Here is a 13,716-nt window from a genome sequence, read left to right as displayed (position 1 = left end):
TAAGCACAACAACACTGCTGGCTGGTTTTTAGAGCTTCTCTTGAGAACATAAAGAGTCGCAAATTACAGTCTTCCTGTACACATTCACCAGTACTTGCATTCCTAAGGATTTTATCAATAGTAATTATTAAAGACAACAACGAGAGCCTTGTACCTGTAGAGCGTTTTATCTTTTCGCTCCATTTGGCTTCCACAGCATCCTAAAATCATTCCAAGTCATCTTACAAACAGTGCTCAGCTGAGATCAGTAGGCGGGTTCGCTTTTTTCCTCCCCGTTTTGTCACTTAAAACGTGGTCCTTGGATCAGCAGCCCCTGCCTCCTAATTAAACACGCAGAACCTCAAGCCCCATTCCAGTCCAGTGGGATCTGAATATGAACTTTAGCACCAACCCTGGGTGATTGCCCCGCACAGTGAAGTTTGGGAAGGACCCCTCTAGGTCCTCGACCTGGACAACCAAGGGTGTCTTTTCACACCCTCTACCTGGAGTGAGGGAGGGGGAGGCAGAGGACCAGGAAAATGGGAGGGGAGGAGAGTCTCGGGAGGACGCGTGCCCCTCAGAGGGATGAACACGCAGGATTTGTGGAGACGGGGTTCCCTGCAGATCTGCAGTAGCTTCATCCCGTCACTTCCACTTCGTGTCTGCGCGGAGGGTGGAGGTTAACGACTGAGAGAGCGGGGGAGTGTGGCAGGCTGGGGAGAGGGGAGTGGTCGGCAGGTACCTGCAGCCACCCCCGAGGATAAAGGACCCGAGCGCGCGGGAGGACAGCCGCGCTCGGCGCCGCGCGGGAGCTCGTCCCCACTGTCTCGCTCCTGGATGCGTCCCTCCGCCCCGCGCTCGCCTCCACTCCACGAGCCGCTCACTCGCTGACAGCCAGCCCCGGCCTCCCGCCCGTTCCTGGCTTCCCCGCGGCTCCCTCGCTCGCTCCCGAGCCCCGGGGCGCACCTGGGCTGGGCCGGGCAGCGCCGGAGAGAGGCGCGCTGACCGCACCTGCCGCCCGCGCCCGGGGCCGCTCGCTCGGCGCGCCGGGCCGTCCCCCGCCGCCGTGCGTCCCGGGGACCCCACCCCCGATGCCTGGGCCGGGGCGCCGGGCTGCGGCCGGCAGGAAGATGAAGGGTTCGGCGGGAGGAAGGAGAGAGAAGCCGCTGGGCTCGCCCCCAGCGCCGCCCGGCCCCGGTAAGTTGAGCGCCCGAGGGGCGGCTGGGGAGTTGGCGGGGGTGCGCGGCCGGGCGCCGAGGGTGCGCCCCCGAGGGGTGTATTTGCGCGCGGTCGCCTGCCTGCCGGGGACCCCCGCCGCCACCCTTGTCCCCGCGCCCCGCGGAGAGGCGGCGCGAGTGGGGAGTGCGGAGCTCCAGGGTCTCCGGACACAGAGGCTGCTGAGGACCAGGGCGTCGGGGGCAGCGGAGGGGCGCGAGGGGCAGCCTGGCCCGGCCATCGGGCGCGGGCGGGCTCGCCGGGGTGGACGCCGCCGCCCGTCTCCGCGGCGTGGGGCGCGCTGCCTCCTCGGGCAAGCGGCGAACTTGATGGGATAGGAGAGCAGCAGGCTGGCTGCCCCTCCGTGGTCCGCCTTTCCCCGCGAGAAGCTGTTGAGCTGCAGGAAGCCTCTCCCCAGGGGCACCGTTTAGACTTTCAGAGCAGGAGTGGGGGGGCCGAGGTCATATAGGCGCCCCTGGATGGCATCCACCTCCGGGGCCCCCGGACCCGCTTAGAAGTGAGCGCGGGGGGTCTGCGGTACCCCGCGACTTCTTGCCCTTTGGGAGAAGTTTTCTTGTGCGTGCAAATTGGGGTCCAGAGGGAAAAGAGGTGTGCCCAGGAAGGAGTCCCCCCCGGTGAAATGCCCAGCTCCTGATCTGAGCGCCTTACGTTTAGACCTGGCCGCATCGTGCGAGTTTCTGGAGGAAAGGCCGTGTCCTCCTTTAGCCTGAGCTCGGCTGGACTAAGGAAGGATGTGCCCTTCCTGCACATTAGCCTCTCCAAGACCTGGAACCCTAAACCGAATTGGGAGACCGTCCTTCTGTTTGTGGGTGTGACCAATGAACCCTCGAACTGGCGCTTTTCTTGGGCATTCCTGTGCTGCTTTTTGGAAATGTGATGAGGAAATGTTTCTTCTTTTGAGGCAGTTTGCTAATCGGCCTGTTAAACGTGACTTTCCAATGTCCGCCTCATTCCGGTTCGCCGTGTCCCCTGCGATCCCGTGGACGGTGTCCATTCCTCTGGGTTTTCGTGTCACCCCCTGACTTGTCCTGGATAATTCAGGCCCTGGTCTCTGGTCTCCAAGCATGAAAGGCAAATGTGGGTCATTTCGAATTATGGAGATTGATGCAGCCCAGCATGGCTGGGTTTTGCTGCAGCTTCTTCTCCTTTCCTTGAAGTTCCTCAGAAATGAACTTGCAGCCTCTTGGAATGCAGCTCGAATATAGACTGGGGGATGAACACATATCTTGAGTTAATGTATCATCTTAGATTTAAATAACTGGAGTTTGGAAACTCTCTGGCATAGGAGAAAGTGACTTGAGCCAAAAGTTAGGACTTCTGGACTATTTTTGCTCTGTGACAAAGTGGCCTAAAGCCCTTCGGGGTCACTTAATAGTAATAGTGACGTCAACCTTAATAGCAGTAGTAATGACGTCTAACAAGTGCCCCATTCACTGCACATCAGCAAGTGGATTCAAGGCTTTATTGCAGCTGCAAATACCCCAAGAAGGCAGCACCTTTTCCATCCTCACGTTGTGGGTAAGGAAAGGCAGGCTTCAGAGATCCATTTGGGAAAAGTCGAGAGTCAGTGTTTGGGAGCCCTAGGCCGCTGGACTCCAGAGTAGTTCCATGACCAGCATCTCTGTGAGACTCTTTTGAAAAGTGGGGGGACAACCTCTACATTCCAAATCCCCTGAAAGGTTCCTCAGGTGATGACACTCTCATGGATTGATTCATTCACAGCTATTTCAAATGTATTTTTATTGTAACAGGTGTGGAGCTTGTAACTTGAAATCACAGAATGACAATTGTGTGGCATTTATTTAATTGCACCTGCCAGCTCCAGAGAGGTCTAAATGATGAGCTCTTGGTATTTACCTTGATGACAGTCCCTCCTTGAGCCCTGTTCTTATCAATCAGTTATAGAACTAGATTATAGCCCTTCTATTAGAAGTGTGTGATTTAATATAACATTAAGCATATCTTTGAATGAATCTGTAGCATTATCCTGTGGTCTACCTGGACATTCTCATATTTCAGCCAGCTTATAATTAATGCTCAGATCCTAACAGGATGTTGAATTTCTGTTAAGAGACACTAACAGCTTGTTTTAAAGTTTCATCTTTATTTCCAGCAGTATTTCCAAAACAATTACACCCCCTGCTGTGATTTGCTATTTACTAGGTGTATCAAAACTTTAATAATGAAACATGTTTGTAATTCAACAAAACACAGTGTTTCATCTGTAATAACAACTCTGGCTAAAGATTCACGTCTAATTTAGGGTTATTTTATTTGAAATTTAATTAAGACGTTGAGTTTCTTATTGCACTGCAAAGTGTATGCAGGTAGCTGAGTACACATCTTCCATTATTTTCTTGTCATCTCCAACTTTATAAACTCATTGCTTGTGAGTTCCTCAGATCAGTTATGTCAGTGCCTGTCTAAAGATTTTGAGTTTTGTTTTGTTTTTTAAACTAAGAGCAAGAGCATCAAATAAGATGTGTTTGTCATGTTTCTTCACAAGCTGTTGTTATGCTTCTTTGGGGAATAGTGATAAATCACAGATCTGATTTGACTGTACATATGGAATTTTCAAACAAAAGTGTATAAATCCATTGGGACACTCTGCTATTAATATTTCAGAAGTGGGAGCAGCTTTGGGAAGTAGAGGATCTTTGAGGAAGATCTTTTACTATGTTTCACTGCATTTGCATGGTATCTTAATATTTTCAAATAAACTGACATCGCAGTGAACCAGTAAACTAGTGGTTATTGCCATAGCTTCTCTATTGTTTCAGAGTTAAATCGTATTTTCTAGTAGTAACTTAACATCACATGATATATACATTGTTGTCTTTTGATATAGTTGAAGTCTGAAACACATATTTTGCCTACTGAAAAGAATACATTTCTGAATATGTAAGCGTTTTATCAGGAGTATAAAAATAGCACCGTAATAACTTGCCTAGAGGTTCTGTTTGTTTTTGAAATAATGAGGTTGTTATAGAGGCTAGTATATTTAACCTTAGAAGTAAAGTATTGAAACTAATTATAAACTTGAATTGAAAAATATTTTATGACAGTGGGAGTCTTATAAATGAGTTAATCTTATAATTACATGAACATGTCCTCCTGTGTTTTTAAAATTCAATATTTGCATAGTAAGACTAATTGGTTTTTATATTATCTGGTGATTTGAACAATCAGATCTCTGAAAAGTGACTTAAACTCCATAAGCATTAGAATCACGCTGACATCACAGTTTGAAGAAACTAATATTGGGGAAGGATATGTAATTTTGAATGTTTCAAGAGCTGAGAACTCAAGGTGGATGACACTTCCTAGTTTTTTGACAAGGGCTCTAAAGTGCGAGTTTGAATAGAATGAGGCCCGTAGGTTGACAACCAAGCAAGCACTTAAATAACCTCTTAGGAAACCTAGAGCAGCTCAAGTCGAGTGCAGGCTGAGAATCCTTAGATATAATTAATCTTTTGAACCAGTGAATAACGCATTGTAGATCAGTTTTAAAAATTCCAGTACATTAAAAATGTGTTAATTTATATCTTCTAGGGCCTACTAAAATTAGCAATCGCTCCCCTTTCTGGAATAACCTAGCCTTAACTTTAAGAGAAAAATTGCAATGAGAAAGAAGTCTGAAGACACTGAGAGGCTGAGATGACTCACCGTCTTTAGTCCATTTTAAATGTGATTTTTAATCCCACCTGGGTAATTCTAGGCCACTTTTAGGATTCTGCCTAGGCTGAAGACTCTCGTACTCCTAACCTGCTGATGGACTGAGATAGGATGCTATAACACAGTCCTAGATTGGAAGAAGGCCGTCTAGACAACTGGAGGGCTCAGTTTGGAGGGCCGTCCAAACAAGCAAGCAGGCAGCACTTCTATGCAGGGGATTTAAGTGAGACGTTTGCCATGAAGGAGTCCTTATTTTCCTTCCATGCAGTCATGTAGCCCATCTTCAAACAGTACCCATCTTGGAATATCCTGAGTTTAACCCAATCTGTCTCCATGAGAAGAAAAAAAATATTATTACAGTTTAGTATTAGAGAAGTCTATTTGAGGATTTTCCTAAGGGTTTCTCATAACATGGGGTCAAATGTTCTCAATTTAGGTTTTTTGTGACCTTGTCATGTATTCTGTTTTTATATCTAAAGAGGTGTTCACCATTATTTTATAATGTATTATTAAAATTATTAGAGATTTCTTTCTCCTTTAACAATCTTTCATCTACCCTCAAGAAATGAAAGAAAAGTGAGTGAATGTTCTTATTATATCTTTACTTCCACTTAAACAGAGGAATACACAGAAAACTCTAGAAGGCATCTTGAAAAATTGAGATTTTAAATTGCATTTTGTTGAGAACAAGTTCTGAGAGTTTAGCCTGGGTACCAAATCTATCCAGAGCAACAAGAATTTAAAGAACAGAGATTTAAGCTGCTAGATTGATTCTCAGGTGGTTACATATTTTACACTCATAGTAAAATATGACATTAAACTCATAGAGACCAAATAGTCGGTTAACAAGGTGTAACATTTAAGGGCGTGAACTCAAGAAATAGAATGCCTGGGTTCATCTCCTTGTCTGTTCCTTAAAAGCTGTGAGAATTTCATGAGCTTTTTGTACAGCTCTTGGACTCGACGTCCTCATCTATAAAATGGTGATAATAAACAGTCTATCACATAGGTGGATTGAAGGCTTAATAAGATAGATAGATATATATATGTGTGTGTGTGTGTGTGTGTGTATGGTGCTTTAATATTTGAAGCACATATAAAGTGCTTCAAATAGTGTCCAGTACAAAGTGAATTTGCCATTGATGTCAATTGTTTTTAATCATCTTCATATATGTTTCCTGTGACTCCTGAACCAAATGTCCACCAACTTGGTAGCTTAAAACATCAGAAATGTATTCTCTCCCAGTTCCGGAGGTCAGAAGCCAGGAATCTGTGTCTCTGGGTCCAGATCAAGGTGTCAGCAAGGCTGTAAGGATGCTCGAGGGGGGAAGCTGTGCCTTGCCTCCTGCATCTCCCATGGCTGCAGGCACTCCATCATCTGTGGTCCCCTCGCCCCCCTCGGCCTCTGCCTTCCCACCACCTTCTCCTCTGGGAGTCTGGCCTCTCTCTGCTTTTCTCTAAGGAAGCTCAGGACTGCATGTAGGGCCTACGGTGATAGCCAGGATGATTTCCCATTTTAAGATCCTTAGCTTAATCACATCTGCAAAGACCCTTTCCCCCAAAAAACATGATATTTGCCAGTTTCAAGGATTAGGGTTTAAAGTAACCGAGAGGAGTACACAGTATTTTGCCTCCAACAATAGTCTTCCTCCTATTTTTCTATGGTGGTAGATGTATGATAAGATAGCAGAACTGACATAACTAAATTGTAGAAAGTGCAGAAAGGACCAGAAATTTCATACTGCGACGGACATGTACACACTGCTGTATTTGAATCGCATCACCAACAAGGACCTATTGAATAGCACAGGGAACTCTGCTCAGTGTCATGTGGCAATGTGGATGGGAGGGGAGTTTGGGGGAGAATGGATACGTGTATATGGATGGCTGAGTCCCTTTGCTGTTCACCTGAAACTCTCACGGCATTGTTAATGGGCTATCACTTCAGTTCAGTTCAGCCTCTCAGTCGTGTCCGACTCTTGGTGACCCCATGGACTGCAGCATGCCAGGCCTCCCTTTCCATCACCAACTCCTGGAATTTATTCAAACTCATGTGCATTGAGTCAGTGATGCCATCCAGCCATCTCATCCTCTGTGGTCCCCTTCTCCTCCTGCCCTCAATCTTTCCCAGCATCAGGGTCTTTTCAAATGAGTCCGTTCTTCACATCAGCTGGCCAAAGTATTGGAGTTTCAGCTTCAGCATCAGTCCTTCCAATGAATATTCAGGACTGATTTCCTTTAGGATGGACTGGTTGGATCTCCTCAAAGTCCAAGGGACTCTCCAGAGTCTTCTCCAACACCACAGTTCAAAAGCATCAACTATATATAGTCAGCTATACCCCAATACAAAATAAAAAGTTAAAAATGAAAATAAAGTATATTGTCTTATGTTTAAATTTAGACCTAATTTTGACCACAGAGTTCAGGGCATTTGATTCTTTTCTGTTCATTGCATTTTCACATAATGCAGTCAGTAACTATCTAACGAGTGATCCCTGTGTGTTTATAGGATGCTTGTGCTGGGGCTATAGCCAACAGCAGCAGGAAAAGCAAGAGACTGGGCTCATGGGATGTCTGTAGCTGAGCGGGACCCCCTGGAACCTTCCAGGTACAGACCCCTCCACTGTATCCTCTGCTGTTGCTCTTGTCTGAAGTACCCAGATAACGGTATCTCAAAGACGTTTTCAGATGCTAAAAGCCACAACCAAATGGAAGAAATGAGCTGCTTGATGATCTTGAGCACATGGTCCCCAAACCTTCTGGTACCTAAGGATTGCTCACCATCAACCAGTGAGAGAACTGTGCTGGAACCTAGCATCAACTCTGGGATGCTCCCCTCATCTGGCTTTTAAAAATGCTTTGCCAAAACCCTCCGAGGAGTTCAGAGGGGATTTAGTGGGGCACAGCCCCCCATTCTCCTTGCCTGGCCCTGCAGTAAATCTTTCTCTGCTCCAAACTCCCACATTTCCATTTGTTTTGTCTCAAAGTTCCTTGCGCACAGGAACTTGCATTTGGTAGCATGTCTAGTGTATAAATAACACTATTCTACACAACTATTCAACTACACAACACTACACAACATTATTCTACAAAATCAGTCCTGAATATTCATTGGAAGGACTGATGCTGAAGCTGAAACTCCAGTACTTTGGCCAGCTGATGCAAAGAACTGACTCATTGGAAAAGACCCCCATGCTGGGAAAGATTGAGGGCAGGAGGAGGAGACGACAGAGGATGAGATGGTTTGATGGCATCACTGATGCGATGGACACGCGTTTGAGCAAGCTCTGGGAGTTGGTGATGGACAGGGAGGCCTGGCATGCTGCAGTCCATGGGGTCGCCAAGAGTCAGTCAGACACGACTGAGTGGCTGAACTGAACTGAACTGATTCTACACAACTGGGCTTCCCTGGTGGGTCAGATAGTAAAGAATCTGCCTGCTATGCGGGAGACCCAGGTTCAATCTCTGGGTCAGGAAGATCCCCTGGAGAAGGGGATGGCAGCCCACTCTAGTATTCTTTTCTTGCCTGGAGAATTCCATGAAGAGAGGAGCCTGGAGGGCTACCGTCCATGGGTCGCAAGAAGTCCAGTGACTGAGCGACTTCACTTTGACTTCACGCTTTCTAAACAGATACTACCTTTTAGTGGGTACTTTTATTAAGTATAGTTGGCTCTTTATGTTAGACCTTGAATTTTTGGGAGCAAAGAATTACTACTAAAGTCACTTTGGAGATAAGAACCTGAGCCAAGGACTAGCATACGCCCAGCCAGGAAGGGAGAGCTTCTGCACCCTGTTCCTTCTGGTTGTGTTATATACGCCTTGAAATAAAATAGAGAATCAGGAGCAAATTTAACAAAAGAGACAAAAGTAAAATTTTAGAGAAAGAAACAGAATTTCATCAGTCACATAACATGCTGCTGCTAAGTCACTTCAGTCGTGTCCCACTCTGTGCGACCCCATAGATGGCAGCCCGCCAGGCTCTCCCATCCCTGGGATTCTCCAGGCTCAAAGAGTACTGGAGTGGGGTGCCATTGCCTTCTCCAGTCACATAACATAATTAATTAGAAATATCAATTACTAAAATGTTGTGGTGAATTGGACTTTTGGTTTAACTGAGAATTAAGAACTTTTCTTTGGACTTGTTTACTTTCCACATTTCTTTTTCTAACAGGCATTAGTTAATTTTAGGCCTTAGTGAATAGACACTGGTTTTAATTATTATTTTTTTGCTGTGCGTCACAGCCTGGGGGATTTTCGACCTTAGTTCCCTAACCAGAGATCACATGTCTGCAGTGGAGGTGCGGATTCTTATCTACCAGACCACCAGGGAAGTCCTATAATTATTCTTTAGCTTTTCCCCAGTTTTTTAGTAGCGAAATCCATACAATAAGAAAATGACCAGCTTAGCTATTTTTAGCGTGCAGAGCTGCAGTACTGAGTACATCCACATCATTGTGCAATCTGTGCCCCCAACCCCCGCCAACACGCACGTCTCCAGAGTTCTTTTCTTGTAGTAAAACTAAAACTCTCTCTATACCCATTAAACAACAGCTCCTCATTCCTCTTTCCCTCCCGCCTCTAGTAACCACCATTCTGTCTGTGATTTCAACTACTCTAAATACTTTACGTGGGATGATGCTGGGTTTGTCTATTTGTAACTGGCTTATTTCACTTAGCATAGTGTCCTCAACGCTCATCCAGGTGGTAGCACATGTCGGAATTATCTTCCTTTTAAGGAAGCAAACATTCCATTGCATGTATAGACTGCATTTTGCAGGAAACAGCCCATCATTTCTCTGTACCACATTTTGCTTATCCAGTCCTCTGTTGACGGGTGCTTGTGTGGCTTCCACGCTTGGCTTACTGTGAGCGGTGCTGCTGCTCACAACGATGTGTAAACATCTTTTTGAGACTGCATTCGCTGCCTTTGGAGTATATCGTGAGGTGGGATTGCGGGGTCATGTGGTCATCCTATTTTAAATTTTTTGAGGGACCACCGTAATATTTTCCTCAGTGGCTCTACCATTTTACATTCTGAATACACAAGGGTTCCAATTTCTCCAAGCCCTGCCATCACTCATGTTCTGTAACCGGCTTATCCAGAAGCTTGTATTAAAGCCCATTAAGGCATGAGGTGGTGTCTCATGGTAGTTTTAATTTGCATTTCTCTGTTGACTAGTAGGTGGAACATCTTTTTATGTCCTTGCTGACCATATACATATCTTCTTTGGCGAAATGTCTGTTCAAGTCATTTGCTTATATTTGAATTGAGTCGTTTGGTTTTCTGGTTGGTGGTTCAGTGGTAAAGAATCTGCCTGCCAATGCCTGAGTAGTTTCTATCCATGGGTCAGGAAGATCCCCTGGAGAAGGAAATAAATGGCAGCCCACTCCAGTATCCTTGTCTGGGAAATCCCATGGACAGGAGCCTGGTGGGCTACAGTCCATGGGGTCATAAAAAGCTGGACACGATTAAGTGACTGAATAGCAATACATGCTAGAACCTAACTCATAAATAGGCATATAATCTGCAAACATTCCCCATTCTGTATGTTGCCTTTATACTCTGGTGATAGTGTCTTTTGATGGACAATTAAAAAAAATTCAAGAAGTCCAATTTATCTATTTTTTTTCTTTTGGATTGTTGCCTGTGTTTGATGTCATAGTGAAGAAACCATTGTCTTTTTTTTTTTTTTTTTTACCTTTTTTGTTAACGGGCTTAAGATGTTTTAAAAACAACGTGCTACTGCCACTGCTAAGTCACTTCAGTCGTGTCCGACTCTGTGCGACCCCATCGACGGCAGCCCACCAGGCTCCGCCGTCCCTGGGACTCTCCAGGCAAGAAGACTGGAGTGGGTTGCCATTTCCTTCTCCAACGCATGAAAGGGAAAAGTGAAAGTGAAGTTGCTCAGTCAATGTTGTTAAATTTAAAAGAGACTAGGATGAGAATGAATAAAGTGCAATTATAGATGGAAATGTGAGTGATCTTCCAAACATGGTGTTGACTAACAAAGGCCGGAAACCCTCCCGAAAGGTTCCATCATGTAACCTTCAAATGGAGCAAATCAGACTCAATGACGCGTCATGGTCATCGGCGAGGGAGGGGGCGCGGTGCTGGAAATGTTGTTTCCTGATTTGGGTGACGATTACATGGGTCTATTCACCTGTGAAAATTCATCAGTTTGAATATACAGTTTATGCACTTGTCTGTATTTGAGTTATACTTCAAAGAGTTCAGAAATCAATTAATCATTTGCAAGCTCCTGATAAGAAATTTCCTTAAGAAGAGGAAAGCTATGTAAGGATACTCCAACCCATGCTCAGAGTACCTACTGGGAGGAAATGGTTCATAAATTTGACCCATGTTTTTACACAACCCTCAGACCCATGGAAGTATATTGTCAGAATTCTGCTGTTTGGGAAAGACAGACCATTCCTCTTACTGAGGCTGAAGATGGGTTTTGCCTTGAGTCCTGTTGGAGTGAACTGAATGGTGCGGTGAACTACATTCTTGTTCTTTACCTAGCAGAGACTCTCATAGGAGCCTTTCTTACAAAACACTGAGCAGTGTAGTTACTGGGATGCCTTCTGGTCTGGCTTAACTTCAGACTTTTCAATTTCCAGCAGGATGGGAGGTCCATATACCCCTTAGACAATGCTTTATAAATTTTGCCCTTTTAACGACCCTCTGACTGTGCTTGCTTGCCAGTGAGTTGAGCCCACTTCCTTTGACAAATTCCCTATGCCCATATTCTTTGTGATGAGTTGAAAGCTGGAGTCAGCTGGACTCTTTAGGGAACCTGAGAAAATGGATCCCTTTGAGAAATGGTAAGGGTTTCTCTGGGGTAGGAGTTGTGGCAAGTCCATATTTGCCTAAAGAATTAGTAAGTCAGGTGCAGTGAGTGAGCTTGGATTCCTCTTGATAATTCAGTTCTTTATAGATCACCCTGAGCATCAGAAATTGAGATAATAATAAATATGATATATAATAAATATAATCCCATTATGGTGGCGGCTGTGTTATTAATCTTTCTACCTCCGGAAACGTTTGTCAGTGTCTTGAGCAAAGTAGGTGTCCCCAAACATTTGTTGAATGAGTAAACAACTACATCCTGCCATGTGATAGCTCGGAGAAGGAATGGCCACCCACTGCAGCAGTCTGGCCTGGAGAATCCCAGGGACAGAGGAGCCTGGTGGGCTGCCATCTATGGGGTCGCACAGAGTCGGACACGACTGAAGCGACTTAGCAGCAGCAGAAGCATGTGATAGCTCTAGAGAACGAAGTGGCAGCCCACTCCAGCAGTCTGGCCTGGAATCCATGGACAGAGGGGCCTAGAGGGTCAGTCTATGGGGTCGCAGAGTGGACATGACTAAGAGTGAACACACACACACACAAACACACACACTCACACACATGGTAGATATAGAACTTGTAGAAAATTGAGCTAAATAGCCTAAAGACACCCTAAAAAATGCCTTAAATACAACAGTGTGATTTCTCAGATTTTGATATGTTTTATCAATGTCTCTCTCTTAAATAAAGGAGACACAGCTCAGTTACTATCTAATTGATGACTTTTTAGTAGGTTGACTGAAGTTTTTAGCATTTCATAAAGAAGAGTTTGACCTGAGGAAATTGCTTTCAAAAGACCATTTTTTCAATTCCCATGAACTTTGATGAGCACTTCGTACTTATAAAAATTCCTTTTTAATTAGTGGTATGATTCTTAATTATTTATTAATTATAAATTATGTCTGATGCCAATGTATCCTTTTTGATTCTTCATAAATAAAAAACCAGGGCAAGTTAACCTGAAGAGATGATACTGGAAAAAAAATTTTCTTTTTTTGTATCATAAATTAGAACATGTCTTCTTAATTTAAATTTTCAAAGTTAAAGAGAAACTATTCAGAATTCTGAAGAAGTTAGAAGAAATAATTCCTTTCTTAAAAGATTGCCTACTTTAACAAGAGTAAAATTTTCCCAATTAGGATATTTTAGCATGCTTAAGAAAATTTAAGAAAAAGGAAATAATATTCAGGACAAGAAAGGTCATCATTACAAATGATGGGGTTCACATTGCGATGTCCATTTAGAGCAAGTTTTATCATCTTTTTTTTCTAATGCACATATTAAAACATTGAAATAATGTTTCACAAGGTACAAAGATGACCTGTGAAATTTCTCATTGGTTTCTTCCCATAATTGGGTAGGTGTTACCATTAGCCCTGTTTACCATTTTTTAAAAGATGAGAACACGAAAGAAAGGCCGTGTGATTATGCAGGGCCAAATAACTCAGAGGTGGTAAGGCTGGGTTTCGAGCTAGCTGTGTCTGCCTCCACAGGCGTGGAGCCTGGAAGCACAGGAGCTTGCTGGTGCCACCCGGAAAAGCTTCCTTCCCTTGTCACATGCACAGGGACATGGCCTCTGTGGAGTCTGTCGTGCACTGGGATGATTTACTGGGGCAGCGATTGTGTAGGGATGGAATAGAGACAAGAACAATCAATAAACGACATACTAAAGGAGCACTAATGAAACTCTAATTTGAAAATTGCTCCAAAATGGACTCCACGATGGGCTGTATAACCATACTGTTTCAGTGCAGAGATAAACTAATTTTATGCAAATGCTAAAGCGACTTTGAGAGTCATTTGCTGTACCTTGATGTGATCCTTAAGGAAAATTGTCAGGCCCATTAATAAGTTTCTCAATTGACTAAGCTAATTTGGTACTCCAAAAGGCATCTTTCTATAAATTAATGCTGCCTGTTACATTCTGATTACAGCAAGCTGCTTGCTTGCCATGCCCAAGTTTGAAGGTTGTGTTT

The 13,716-nt window shown here is 44.5% G+C and overlaps 1 protein-coding gene across 1 annotated transcript in view; it reads left to right on the top strand.

The window, feature by feature from the left end:
* Window positions 1-1,040: 1,040 nt before the first annotated feature.
* The window catches only part of ZNF385D (zinc finger protein 385D), a 985,284-nt gene continuing 972,608 nt past the window's right edge, over window positions 1,041-13,716 (top strand). The window contains exon 1 of the mRNA XM_025271759.3: window positions 1,041-1,176. Coding sequence (XP_025127544.2) covers window positions 1,071-1,176 — 106 coding nt within the window. The 5' untranslated portion in view covers window positions 1,041-1,070. The remainder of the gene's footprint in view (window positions 1,177-13,716) is intronic.

This window comes from Bubalus bubalis, chromosome 1 (genome assembly GCF_019923935.1).
Source record: "Bubalus bubalis isolate 160015118507 breed Murrah chromosome 1, NDDB_SH_1, whole genome shotgun sequence".
NCBI classification, from domain to species: Eukaryota; Metazoa; Chordata; class Mammalia; order Artiodactyla; family Bovidae; genus Bubalus; species Bubalus bubalis.
Note: the sequence above shows the minus strand (reverse complement) of the source record. Positions and strands in the feature narration are given on the sequence as shown.